Source organism: Taudactylus pleione, unplaced genomic scaffold, assembly GCF_031769625.1.
Source record: "Taudactylus pleione unplaced genomic scaffold, aTauple2 ptg000791l, whole genome shotgun sequence".
Classification (NCBI taxonomy): Eukaryota; Metazoa; Chordata; class Amphibia; order Anura; family Myobatrachidae; genus Taudactylus; species Taudactylus pleione.
The window spans coordinates 3313628-3328068 of record NW_028285193.1 but is presented as its reverse complement, the minus strand read 5'-3'; the positions used below and the strand labels follow the sequence as shown (position 1 = coordinate 3328068).

The window sequence follows — 14441 nt, the reverse complement described above, 5'->3', positions numbered from 1 at the left end:
TGCGAACGGTCGTTCTGAAAAAAGGGCTGGCTATTTAAATGAAGTGCTCGCTCTTTGCGGTCTGTTGACGCCTCTAAGCCTGAACTAGCGAACAAAAACTGCGGCCGCTATTTTGATAAAAACGCCCCCTGGCCGCTCGCATCCTACGTCATCTCCGCTATTTATTTGATTAATCGAGTACATCGAAAGGCGTCTGAACTGCTCGCAGTGCTTGTTTTTGGATTTTCCTACCGCAATCATACAAACAGTTCAGGCTAAGAAACAACCAAGTGACGTGGTAGATGACGCTGCTTTGTTAATTATGCACACCCTTAAAACGCCCATTTTGACCGTTTGGCACGCCTGCGTTCGTATCTCCACTCTCCGTTTTCAAGCACCTTCCCCTGTTACCACCCACAAACGCCTCATCCTGTCACTCAAATTAGCAGGCATTCGCTATTTTGCGAGCACATGAATTTCGACCGCACTGACTGGTTCGCGCATGTGTATTACGAGCCGTACACATGCGCAGTTGTGCGAACATCGCTCGGAGCGAACGAGCGGCCGCTTACTAGCGGCTCTGAATCAGGCCCATAGTCCATTAGCGACTGGTAACTGTTTAAAAAGTTTGTGTACCCGGGACTGATGCTGGCCACACACATGACAATCTACACACGATCAGCCGATGTGTACGATTTCCCTTGAAACTCTCCCCGGCAGCTCTGCAAACGATCTCCACACGATCTGGACACTATTTGGTGTCCAATCTTCATACGATCTCTCCTGCATCCAGGCTTTCACAGTGCATCGCCTCCTAGATTGTCAGATCTGCCCTACTGCACGGCAGATCTGAAGATGCAACGTGCGACCAGCGGGGACGCGCATCGCATCGTGAGTGGGGACTCACGATTTACTCAGGATTTGGCCATATTGAACACGATCTGTCGTTCCAATGTGTCGGAATCTGCCAGATCGGGTAAACTATTGCTGTGTGTGTGGCCAGCTTAAGTGTCATCCAACGACAATCTCTTAAGATTCTAAGGCAAGAATTTTGCATCTGCTAAAAAAAAAAAGTTTGAAATGTACTTTAGAACTTAAAAGCTTCTTAAGGATCTCGAAAGTGTACATAGCTTCATTGTCGCTGCTTGGGGTTTAAAGGAAAAACTTCAGTGGAGCTTTAGTCCAGTCAGTCTTGAAGTGTCTGTTCCGGAGATTCTTAAATATTATAGGATTGTACCAGGCTGCTTTCAAGAGCTCCATAGTGTAAACGTACAGTACAACCACATCATGTGTTTTGTCACTTGGCCTCTTGCTAAGGTCGCCTATGCGTATTCGTGTTATTTATTGGCAATTCCTGAGCGCCTCTGAAAGGCCGTAGATCCTCGATCCTGAGATATTTCATTTCCAGTCGTCACGTTTACAGTTTTAGAACAAATTCTAAAGTTTTTGTCGCTGACGACTCTCTCCCTCTTCACACTTGTAGCATTATCACATCACTTTGCCAAGTAGAAGTGTGCGCAGCATGTGCGTCTCTTTCCTCCCCAATCGCCGCCATCTTACTCGCCACAGCCGCAATGTTCGTAAATTATTCCCCAAGCTGCTTCCTTAGGATGGCTGCGATGTGTTGCGAGACCTCTAATAATAGTGTTCTCGCTAGGCTGCGGGAAAGGCTTGGGGTGGGTGAGCGACCGTGAGTCGCTCCCAAAAAGAGGGCGTGTCCTTGGGACACGCCTCCAATTTGCCCCGCTTGAGGGCGAGTCCAGAAAATACGGAGATGCTGGGCTTTCCCCGGGCTCTCCCCTCACGATGAATAGATGCCGTGCACGTACACGTGGCATCTATTCACGGCGGTGATCGGTCACCGCAACTTTTCCCACCGGTGGGACTCTGCGCCCCTAGGGTGGGGAAGGCTGAGGGCAGACTGCTTTAGCGCAGTGACTCTAAAAGAGTAGGGAGCATTTTGCCCTTTTAAAATCAGGCAGGGCGCGGCGCCCCGCTAAAGCAAGCTAGTGGGAACGCTATATAACGCGGGATCCATTCCCCTGGTCGACTGTTACCATGTCGACTTTTATAATGTCGATACCATTCGACAGGCACCATGTTGACATGTTTACAATGTCAAAATGTTCACAATGTTGACATCTGAAATGTCGTCATTTTCAGAATGCAGATGATTAGTGCTAAGCGCCACTTGGGGGGGGGGGGGATAGGCTGAGCAGGAGGGGGGTAAAGTTTGGCAGTAGGGGGAGGGTTAGATTTAGGGATAGGGGTAAAATACTCGCCAGAACACTGCTCCGTCAGACGTCTCTGCCGGAAGTGCTGGTCACATATCCACTAGGACCCGGAAGGCGCAGCTGAAAATCCCACTGCCACTGGGACTAGGTAAGTGACTGCTGGGCCACCAGAGATGTTACGTTGACATTCTATCATGATGAATGTCACTGTGGACATGCTAAGCTGGTTGACATTCTCTTGTCAACCTGATGCATGCCGACATGTCTACTTAACATACCTCACCCCATACCATACCACACCCAATAAGTCCAGGTTAGTTCTGGGCGGGTAAATTGTGGTCCCTGTGCCACATCCTCAACGAACAGAGTCTGTGGCACAGAAACCCCTGAGTGTTATGGATCCATAAGTTCCCCACTTTTAAATAAAAAAGATGAAGCCTATAATAATGATGATGAAGGCTGGTTATAGCCTTTCTTTTGGCAGTAATGGACGGATCTTTCCTAATAAGCGGTTATCGTCCATGACCAGGGCCTCGCCCTATCCGAATTACTTACAGCGATCACCAATAATACATAGAAATAACCTGCTTCAATCAGCTGCTTCATATTGTACATTGATATTTAAGCCAGAGGTTCCCAAACTCCGCAATTACAGTACATGTTTTAAGGATATCCATGCTCGAGTCCAATTGGTTAAACCAAATTGACTGATGTACTAATGAAGTCACCTGTGCTCAAACATATGGATATCCTTAAAACATGGACTGTAATGGTGGAGTTTGGGCTTGTGTTCAGACCACTTCATTCAATTGTCAGATAGTGATGGGGTGTTTGCACGTTCATCCCCCCCAGTCCAAAAAAAACCCAAATTGGTAAATACATATTTTATTGTACCCGAGACCATTTTATGTTCTACATGAGTTATTAATAATAACGTGATCTGGTTCCTCAGAACGTATGGTTTGGCCTTACGGCAGCATGCTGTGTTTGAACATGCTTGTGTATGAGGAATGTCAGCATTGATATGTCCTGTACTTTACCCACCAACCAATAGTATGATTTACATTCTGGGAACAGGGGTAACGCCGTAAGTAAGCACTCCAAGTGACTGCAGCTGTGTACAGCAGCGGAAACCTGATTTTACTTGCTGATGGGAGAATCCGTGAGGCTAAAGCAGGGGGTTTGTGTGTTTGTCAGCGTAAATCCGTGCCCCCCATTGATTTTACACCACCCGCCGTGACTGTGATCATTAGTATCGCCACTTGTACAAGCGCCATGATAGATGCAAGAGATCCGTCAGCAACAAGCTTCCGCTGAAGATGGCATCAGCCATTGTGGCCTGTGGGCTACACTCCGCAAAAAGCACTTTCGCAGTAGTGCAGTGGCTGGTGGCAAATTAAAGTGCAATCGCTTTACTTTAACACATCGCAGGAGCCCCGGTCCCTGCATGTCCTCAATGATGCCTGACAGCGGTATTTAATTTCTTATTGCTGCGAAAAATTATAATTATCAGGTCTAATGGGTGAATTCAATCAGCCCCAATAATTTTATCACACGAAAAACTGGAGTTTTTTTGCAATTTTTATTTTTTATTTTATCACCGGTTTTTTAGAGCACAATTCAATTAAAGCAACTGTTTTTCTTGCGCGAAGCAGTATCTGGATTTGCATGAAAACACATAGAATCTGTGATAAGTTCACAGACCCCTATTTTTTTGCTTGCGCCAGGGCAAAAACTGGTTATTTATCGTGGATTTTTTTTCTCGGAATTGCTGAGGTCCCAAATAACAATCCAGGGGCTAATTGAGTAACCCCGGGGGAACAATTATCTTGTGGTAATTTACCGTGAGTGATTGAACTTTGAAATTTGAAAATTAAGGTGAATATGCAGTGTACTACAACTTACTGAAAAAAAAAATCCTGATGCTTTACTTTAACTGTGACTTCTACCTGAAACTGCCTGTTGAAACTTCAGAAGCACACTATTGGCGCATAATGACAGATACAGTAGCTGGTAAATAACGTACCTTCTTTAGAAACACATGTAACTATGGAAACAAACTGCACTGTCAGTTATTTACATACTGTATGTGAAATATGAGCAATGGAGTGCATATGGGATTTCAACAGGAAATTTCATGCAGGAGCCATATGTCAAGCTTATGTAGTTGATTGCAGTTGTGGTACCCAACACAGTCATTCTAATTAGGAAAAACGATTACTGATTGGAGTTGTCCTTTGGTAGAATCCAGCATGGCATGCTGCAGAGTATGGGATATTTAATGTATAGGTACTGTACAGTCTGCAGCTCATTGGTAAGGAATTATTTATTCTGTAATAAATGTTTAATGTCCAAAGTCTGTTGTCAGAAAAAGCAAACGCATCACATTTTCTATGATATCTGCCTTCAGCTGTCGTGCCCTAAATAATTCTCTTTTTTTTAAATAATATGTATTAAGACTCTGGCATTGTAAAAATGACAATTCGCTCCTTCACACAAATATATCAGCACATAAAAGCTTAGTTTATGGATTGTATCAGTTTTACAGCTTTATCTAATTCAGTCTGCAGAATGTTTTGAAGATGAATCCCTCATAGACATTGCCTGGTAGAAACACGTTTGATATTAATGTGTTCGATGCAGCGGAAGCATTTGGATTGAAAACCTCGTTATTAGGTACAGGTTGAGTCTCCCATATCCAAAATGCTTGGGACCAGGGGTATTTTCTCTTTCATCCACTAGGGGACACTGGAGGTGCTTACGCTGGGGTATAGAGGCGTGGATAGCTGGAGCTGGCACTTTAAAATTTAGATGTGTGAAGCTCCTCCCCCTCTATGCCCCACCAGCCCTCAGTTTAGAAAATGTGCCGTCGGAGCTGGTCACAATCTGCTGTGCTCCAGCAGGTCACATAATTTATTTATTTTATTTTACACTATTATTTATCTTTTGTTTTATTATTTTAAAACATCTTTTACATTATTTTTCTAGTACCCTTCGCCACCTCTATAAAGGTGGGGTCCGGGTTACTGGCACCCTGTTAACCTCCTGGGTTACAGGAAGGAGTGTGCAGTGCTTCACCAAAAGCATCTGACAGCTCCTTACTGCCGCACACACACAGCACAGACTGCCTCCAGGAAGCAGGGAGGAGAAGTGCTGATCAGAAGAGCCGTCCAGAGGGGAGTGCAGTGAGTACAGATCACTTGCACTTTCCCCGACTCCTGCCCCGCCGTCAACCCTGGCTTCAGAGAGCGCTATAAGCGCTACTCAATGATTATGCTTCACCCCTCTCCCCACTGATGAGCGCGGCTAGCGGCTCCTTCTCAGCGCAGGGGGGAGGTGGTAACTGCAGCGTGGTGGCCATTTTCCAGTCCCTCGGACTTGAGGAGAAAGGTGGCGGGGCCTAATAGCGCGGGCTCCCTGATCTAATTAACGCGGCAGTGGCTGTTACAGCAGCGTGGGGGCTGCGTTTAACCTGTTGTTTGCCTGCATCTCTCCACTGCAGGTAGTGTGCAGGCACAGGCTGAAGGCTGATTCTCCTGTCTACATCCCTGGCAAGGCTGTGAGTAACACTGGGGTGTCAGTGCAGGGAATCTAATCTGTGGGAGGGGGTACCTCTTCCTCTGTGTCCCAACCAGCCTTCTGTTTTATTTCAAATCACTGCTGTGTCTATTGTGTCTGGGTGACTGTTGTTTATCCATGTTGAACAAAACAAAAGCGGCTCAAAAGATGTTTGTCTGTTCTAAATGTAACCACAAACTATCTAAGCCGCACGCCACTGGGTCCACGTTATGTGATGCTTGTATAACAGTTGATCCACCGATGGCTATTCCTGACTAAGTTGCTCCGCCATGGGCCGCTGACATGGTAGGAGTTAAGTCAGACTTAACGTCAGAGTTAGCTGAGGCACGTAAGTCTCAACCTCCCTGGGTGGCGGGGCTAACCAAGTCTCTAGACACCTTGGTACAGGTTATGGGCACTGCGGCATCCGCACCCTCCACTTCCTACCAGAGACCTAAGCGTACTCTGATGACTGTTCTCCAGTCAGAGGAGTCGGAGGAAGAATTCCTTACTATGGAGGATACCGAAGAAGGGGAATTGGAGGTTGCATTACAGGACGATACCCCTCAGGAGTTAGAGTCCACCTCTCCCGGGGTGGAATCTTTAATTTTGGCGGTCAGAAAGACTCTCAATTTACCTGAGGATATAATTCCTCCATCACAGGAGTTTGAATTATTTAACGAACAACCGAAGAGTTCTGCCGTTTTTCGTTCTAGCAGCAGCTTCAGCAACAGCTCTCGGTAGCTTGGAAACAGCCGGACAAGAGGTTCCAGATTCCGCGCCGGTTTTCATCTAGTTACCCTTTTCCTTCATCCATGTTGGAAAAGTGGGAAACCCCTCCTCCAGTAGATGCGTCTGTCTCCCGTCTCTCAAAGAAAACAGCACTCCCAGTACCGGGAGCTACAGTTCTAAAAGATCCGTCGGATCGTAAGTTGGAGATAACGCTAAGATCTATTTATACAGTAGCGGGTGTTCAACTCAGGCCCACACTTGTTACCGCTTGGGTTAACAAGGCTGTGGTTTCCTGGGCCGATCAATTGATTACAGGATTGGACTCAGGTAATTCCAGAGCAGAGTTACGTCTACTAGCAGAACACATCCGTGAATCTGCAGTTTACATGGAAGTAGCTTCAAAGGATATCAGTCAGATTAGTGCTCGCATATCTGCTTCGGCGATTTCGGCCCGCAGAGCCCTCTGGCTACGCGCTTGGCAAGCGGACGCAGAATCCAAGCGTGCGGTGGAAAGTCTACCATTCACTGGCGACATGCTGTTCAGGCCGGAATTAGACAAATGGATAGCCCAAGCCACAGGGGGTAAGTCTTCCTTCCTCCCGTCAGCTGCACCGGCTCCCAGAAGAATTTACACTGGACCTTCGTTTAATTCCTTTCGGGCGCCACATTCCTTTCGTGGTAGGACCAGAGGTGCTCCCACGCAACCAAGAGGTGGCAGAGGTAGAGGTCGTCCACACACGGTTGCTCGTAGACCAGAGCCTAAACCAGCTGAGAAACAAGTGGCATGACGGTCTTGTGGAAGGCCGCCTGCAAAGATTTCAACAAGTTTGGAACCAGACTTCTACAGAACCATGGATCCGAAGACTAATTACCCTGGGGTACCGAATAGATTTCGAGACCTCCCCTCCACCTCGGTTCTTCACTACAGGTCTGCCAATACAGGCAGAAAGAGCCAAGGTTCTACAGGAGGCTATCCAGTCTCTAGTAGTATCTTCTGTGATAGTTCCAGTTCCGGAACTTCAACGAGGTATGGGGTTTTACTCAAACCTGTTTGTAGTACCCAAGCCGGATGGCTCGGTCAGGCCCATCTTAAACCTAAAGTCTTTGAACCGGTATCTGAAGATGTATCGTTTCAAGATGGAGTCTCTAAAGTCAGTAATAGCGAGCTTGGAACCAGGGGAGTTCCTATTATCCCTGGATATCAAGGACGCATATCTCCATGTTCCCATTTGGGAACCACACCAGGCTTTTCTGCGTTTCGCCATTTTGAAGGATCATTATCAATTTCGGGCATTGCCGTTCGGGTTATCCTCGGCTCCCCGCATCTTCACCAAACTCATGTCAGTCATGATCGCTCTCCTTCGGTCATCAGGAGTGAACATAATACCTTATTTGGACGATCTGTTACTCAAGGCTCCATCGGTGCCTCTTCTATTAGATCATGCCTTACTGACATATCACATTCTAATCCAACATGGTTGGATAATCAACTTCAAGAAGTCAAATCTCAATCCGTCCCAGAAACTTTTATTTCTGGGCATGATATTGGATACGAAATCTCAGAGGATTTTTCTTCCAACAGACAAGGCCAAGGATATCCGACTGTTAGTTCAGTTGGTCCTCAAAACAAAGACTGTGTCAATGCTTCTTTGTCTGCGTCTCGTTAGCACAGGGGTCAGGGTCTCATCTGTTCCTACATCGACAGATCCGTCTGAGCCCGGTTTCCAGAGTAGCCCTTCTTTGGTGGACACAATCCAGCAATCTGTTAGCGGGAAAACGGTTCGGAATGTGGGACTGGATCATCATAACCACGGATGCCAGCCTTCGAAGATGGTGCGCCGTAGTCCTCGATTATCACTTTCAGGGTCGATGGTCCCCTCTAGAACAGAAGTGGCCCATAAATGTGTTGGAACTCAGAGCGATTTACAATGCTCTGATAGAGGCAACAGAGTTGCTAAAGGCTCGTCCGGTAAGAGTTCAGTCCGACAACGCGACGGCTGTCGCTTACATCAATCGCCAAGGAGTGACTCGGAGTCGCATGGCTATGCGAGAGGTAACTTGGATCCTCCGGTGGGCCGAGAATCAGTCAATAATCCTGTCAGCGGTATTCATTCCGGGTGTGGACAACTGGGAAGCAGATTACCTAAGTCGACAGGATGTCCATCCTGGGGAATGGAAGCTTCATCCATATGTGTTCAACGCGCTGATACGTCGATGGGGATGTCCTCAGGTGCATCTCATGGCATCACGATTGAATCGTCAGCTTCCAGTATACGTGTCAAGAACTCGAGATCCACAGGCGGAAGCAGTAGACGCTCTGACAAGTCCGTGGACTTGTTTCCCTCCGATTCCACTTCTTCCTTGTCTTCTAAAAAGAATAAAACAGGAGTCAGCCTCGGTAATTCTCGTGGCCCCGAACTGGCCTCGGAGAAGTTGGTTCTCGGACCTTCGGTCCCTATTAGCAGACAATCTGTGGCCCCTTCCTCTGCGCCCGGATCTTCTACAGCAGGGCCCTTTCATACACCTCAACTTAGCGCAGCTACGTTTAATGGGGTGGCTCTTGAAACCGATATCCTAAGACATAGAGGTATCCCAGACGCAGTTATTCCCACCATGCTACGCGCCAGGAAGCCAGTTTTGGCTGCGCATTATCATCGCATCTGGCGTGCTTATATCTCATGGTTTTCCAGTCGGGATCTTCCGTCTAGGACCTTTTCGCTTATCCCGGTTTCTGTTTTTCCTTCAGACGGGTCTGGATTCTGGCCTTCGTCTGGGAACCTTAAAGGTGCAGGTTTCTGCCCTTTCCATTTTCTTTCAAAGAAAATTGGCCCTCATTCCTGAGGTGCAGATGTTTCTTCAAGGGATCTTGCGCGTGCATCCAATTGATCCATGGGATCTTAATCTAGTTCTTCTGTTCCTTCAGTCGGCCATGTTTAAACCTTTGGAGGAGGTTGATCTTAAGTACCTATCTTGGAAGACGGTAATCCTCCTGGCTCTCGCTTCGGCTCGTAGGGTTTCGGAATTGGGGGCTCTTTCCTATAAACCTCCTTACCTAGTGTTTCATGCGGATAGAGCGGAACTCCGGACGATAGCCGCCTTCCTTCCTAAGGTCGTGTCGGCTTTCCATATCAATCAGCCTATTGTGGTACCATCGTTGGTGGAGGACTCTGGTTCTTCTACCTTGGATGTGGTTAGGGCTCTCCGCATCTATGTTGACAGGACTGCTTCCCTTCGTAAGTCAGAGTCGCTTTTTGTCCTCCATGATGCGGTTCGGAGGGGTTGGCCAGCTTCTAAGCAGACTTTAGCACGTTGGATCTGGCTGACTATTCATCAAGCTTATGTTAGTGCTAACCGTCGGCCTCCTTCATCAATTTCGGCTCATTCCACACGTTCAGTGGGTGCGTCATGGGCGGCCGGTAGAGGAGCATCTACGTCACAATTGTGTTGTGCGGCCACTTGGTCTTCAGTTCACACGTTTGTCAAGTTTTACAAATTTGATACGTTTGCCTCTTCGGCGTCCCGTTTTGGCCGCCTTGTTCTGCAGGCGCCACAGAGCACTCCCGCCCGTGGGGATAACTTTGGGACGTCCCCAGCGTAAGCACCTCCAGTGTCCCCTAGTAGATGAAAGAGAAAATGGGATTTTGGTACCTACCGGTAAATCCTTTTCTCTGATTCCACAGGGGACACTGGACGCCCACCTCTGCGCTCTATGCCTGCCCGTTCGGTTTTTTTCTGTATGTTGTATGATTCAGTTATTGTGTGTTCTTCTCTCCTTTTCACTCCGCTTGTTCTCCACCTCCTCTCGGTCTTCATTTTCTAAACTGAGGGCTGGTGGGGCATAGAGGGGGAGGAGCTTCACACTTCTAAATTTTAAAGTGCCAGCTCCAGCTATCCACGCCTCTATACCCCAGCGTAAGCACCGCCAGTGTCCCCTGTGGAATCAGAGAAAAGGATTTACCGGTAGGTACCAAAATCCCATTTTTTTGGGTAACAGAATATTCCTTATTTTGGAATAATTGCATAACATAATGAAACATCTTGAGAATGGGACCCCAATATACACACAGAATGCAATTATGTGTTATATACACCTTATACACAGCCTACAGGTCATTTTATACAATATTTTCAATACTTTGTGGCTCAAGCAAAGTTTGTGTACAGAAATGAAATTCATTTTTTGTTTTATATACACCTCATACACACATATAAACAGTAAAGCAGCGCTAAAAAATATGTATAATGATTAAGATTATTTAATAGACATACATTAAAACATGATTGATACACTAATCACGTTGAATTCAACAATTATGAGCAATAAAAATTAAAATTAGCATCAACCGTAATGGATGAGCAATGAATAAGCGTTAAGCCTCTTCCAACAATAAGTATAATATGTGCCTGTTCCTATATACGCCTCCAGATGGTAGGTACTAGATTTTGGCAATCTCAATTGTGATGAAATATAATGGGTAATTAATTCCTGCGATATTTACCAAGTCCTATCACCAATAGAGGGATGGTCATATTGGCATATTGTCCATACGCTGCACTCGGAACCCTCAAAAGTTCATGGTGTGGATTAGATGGTTGGATCCATGATGTAAACACAGGATATATCCCAAATGTAGTTCCAAAAACTTTCAGGAAGCTGGTCCAGGCTTGTATATAATGTCCAGTAGGAACACTTGTTGGATAGAGGCAGGCACTGACGCGTTTCGCTGCACCTGTAGCAGCTTTTTCACCTTATACACACAGCCTGAAGGTAATTTTATACAATATTTTAAATAATTTGTGCCTTAGACAAAGTTTGTGTACGTTGAACCATCAAAACTCAAAGGTTTCATTATCTCAGTCATGCCAAAATTAATTCCGTATTTCGGAACATTTCGTATTTCGGAATATTTGGATATGGGAGACTCAACCTGTAATAGGTAAAGGGTTCGTTTACATGGTCATTGAAAACCAAATTGTATTATATATTATAGAATTATATATATATGTATCATGTTATAATTCTGAGCAATAGAGTAGGGACTTGCAGTAAAGTGGAATCCATTGACGGGGGCTGCAAGCTTAAATGCATTGATCAATTCATGAACCAAAACACCACTGTTTGTTATTCTGGTGAAGAAAATGAGCATCTGTCAGTTACAGTCCAGAAAAATCTCTAACAATGAAGATGGGGGCTAGGTACATAATACCCTGGCCATTTCCCTATGCGGCAATGTCCGGTGGCAAAGCCGGGGAGGGGGTGTAGGGGCTAGCGTCCACTGGCGACCCCTGCTGAAAATGTTCGCTTTGGCTCCTAAAATAGTGTCCCTAGCGATGCGTACATTAGTTCTTAGATAAATATACTTCTAAGGGTTAATAGTGAAATGTATAACCTTGTGATATCCCGCACACTTACCAACGTTCACCAATTCCCAGCGAATTCCAACTTGTATTTTTGTAGGGTATCGATCTGTGTGTTTCCGTCTCTCGGACTGAGTTGCGCGATATCACCAAGTCCTTTTCTCATGCGTTTACCAGACGTTCCGTGCAATTGTCTTGTGTTTGTCTACGCTACGCTGGTAGCTTTTCCCTTTGTGTGTGATTGATTAGCTGGTTTCGCACAGTCCATTATTAATCCTTGGTGTATAAATCCCTGATTGATTTGAATGTTCCTCTTCCTTCTCTATGACGCGTGTGGCGCTGTTGATTTGCAGTGCAGCAAGCATTCTTATATGGTGTGACTATTGCTTTGATGCTGGAGTACACAGTGACGTGTTACAATGTGTCTGCAGCGAGATCTAGACATAAAAGCCGGTGTCCTATGTAACAGTCAGTGCGCGGTAGGCTGATTCGCTGCTGCCCGTGTGCTCTCTCGTGTTCTCTTACAACATGTCCATTTTTTTTCTCCCCCCAGGCCTTAGATCAAGATAGGACGGCCCTGCAGAAGGTGAAGAAATCTGTGAAAGCCATTTACAATTCAGGTCAAGGTAAGAGCTGCCGCTATGAGGACACAATATATTTGTGCTGTGTTTGACTAATGGCAGAGGAAGGTTCTGTTATCAGTCGTCGCCTGCTGCTCAGCCATAGTATTCCCAGTTTTAAAGTGGGATAGGGATTGAGCAGCCAATCGGAGCATGGGATTGTCCACCTCATCGGGAGATGTTTAGTGACGTCACCAGTCGTGTGATTTCTGTCAGTGAGGACAGGGCTGCGTGTGACAGGGGCAGTGACATGATGTGAGGAGGGGAATGGGGGCAGCACAAAGCCACAGACTGAGAGTTATATAGTGGGAGGAGCAGAGTCCCCAGCAGCACAGAGCATATCAGGAGATGAGTGATATGTTAGTGAGGACAGGGCTGCATGTGACGGGCAGTGATATTATGGGAATCGATATGATTTACCGCCGGCGGTTCAAATCCCGACAGCGTCTCCCCGAACAGGCTGAAAATCCCGATCATCCCAGGTAAGTACTTACGAACCTATTTCTACCCCCTAACCCTCCCTTAGGGGTGCCTAACCATAACCTTTCCCCCCACTGCCTAACCCTAACCCCGCTCTAAGTGCCTAAACCTAACCCCCCACTTCCCCGCCGCCTAATCCTAAGTCCTCGCGGGGTGGTGCCTAACCCTAAGTCCCCCCTTGGGGTCCCTAACCCTCACTCCCCCTAGCCTAACCTCCCGCTCCGTGCTGTCCGCAGCGGCGCCTGGCATCACTTCGATCAGGGCGCCGGTCTACCGGCGTCTGTAAAATGACAGGCGTTTAGATATAGACGCCTGTCATTTAACCCTCGCCGGGATTAAGTACTCGGGAAGCCGGCTGTCGGGGATTAGGTCCGCCGGCTTCCCGACTGCATACCATATTATGTGACGACAGGTCTGCATGTGACAGGGGCAGTGACAAGATGTGAGGAGGGGAATGGAGGCAGCAGGAAGCCACAGGCTGAGAGTTATATAGTGGGAGGAGCAGAGTCCCCAGCAGCACAGAGCATATCAGGAGAAGAGTGATGAGTTAGTGAGGACAGGGCTGCATGTGACAGGGGCAGTGACATGATGTGAGGAGGGGAATGGAGGCAGCAGGAAGTCACAGACAGAGTTATATAGTGGGAGGAGCAGGGTCCCCAGCAGCACAGAGTATATCAGGAGATGAGTGATGAGTTAGTGAGGAGAGGGCTGCATGTGACAGGGGCAGTGACAAGATGTGAGGAGGGGAATGGAGGCAGCAGGAAGCCACAGGCTGAGAGTTATATGGTGGAAGGAGCATGGTCCCCAGCAGCACAGAGTATATCAGGAGATGAGTGATGTGTTAGTGAGGACAGGGCTGCATGTGACAGGGGCAGTGACATGATTTGAGGAGGGGAATGGAGGCAGCAGGCAGCCACAGACTGAGAGTTATATAGTGGAAGGAGCAGGGCTTTTCAGAAGCACAGGGTATACTTGTGAGGCTCAAATGTCAAACATATCTCTTTGTGAAACAAACTTAATACATAAGGTGACTTTTTGAATTTTAAAACATAATTTGGGCGTTGTTTGTTGTCTTTCTCCTAATGGTAGTATAATTTTACAGCTAGTGAAAGGAATAGCTTACACATTATTCCTTTATATTTTTCATTGTATACACATTTCTAGTTAAGGTTGCAGGATGTTTTATTTGGAAAACTTTGTGGTCGGAGCAAACTTTCTGTTTCCATTGGGATTTCCCCCATCTCCAGCTTCATGTGAGGGGTTTATTAAGCAAGCAGCGGTTGTGCCGCAGAATTTAAAGCTGCAAGGTGGTGTAATATCTATAAAAAAAAGATGGCTGCATTAACTTCTGCGGCAAGTCTCCCTGAAAAGTGATGATAATGTCCCTAATAAAGATACTCTGTAGTTTAAGCATCTTAAACTTTATATAATAATCTGCCTCTCCCCAACTGCCCCTAGGATTAGTATTGTGGTGGGGGTC

General features: G+C 46.6%; 1 protein-coding gene across 5 annotated transcripts in view; it reads left to right on the top strand.

Moving 5' to 3' along the window:
• Positions 1 to 14441, top strand: part of ASAP1 (ArfGAP with SH3 domain, ankyrin repeat and PH domain 1) — a 354817-nt gene that overhangs the window by 242274 nt on the left and 98102 nt on the right. For all 5 annotated transcript variants that reach the window (XM_088457891.1, XM_088457887.1, XM_088457888.1 and 2 more), the window contains one exon: positions 12415 to 12487. In XM_088457891.1, the coding sequence (XP_088314017.1) occupies positions 12415 to 12487 (73 nt within the window). The remainder of the gene's footprint in view (positions 1 to 12414; positions 12488 to 14441) is intronic.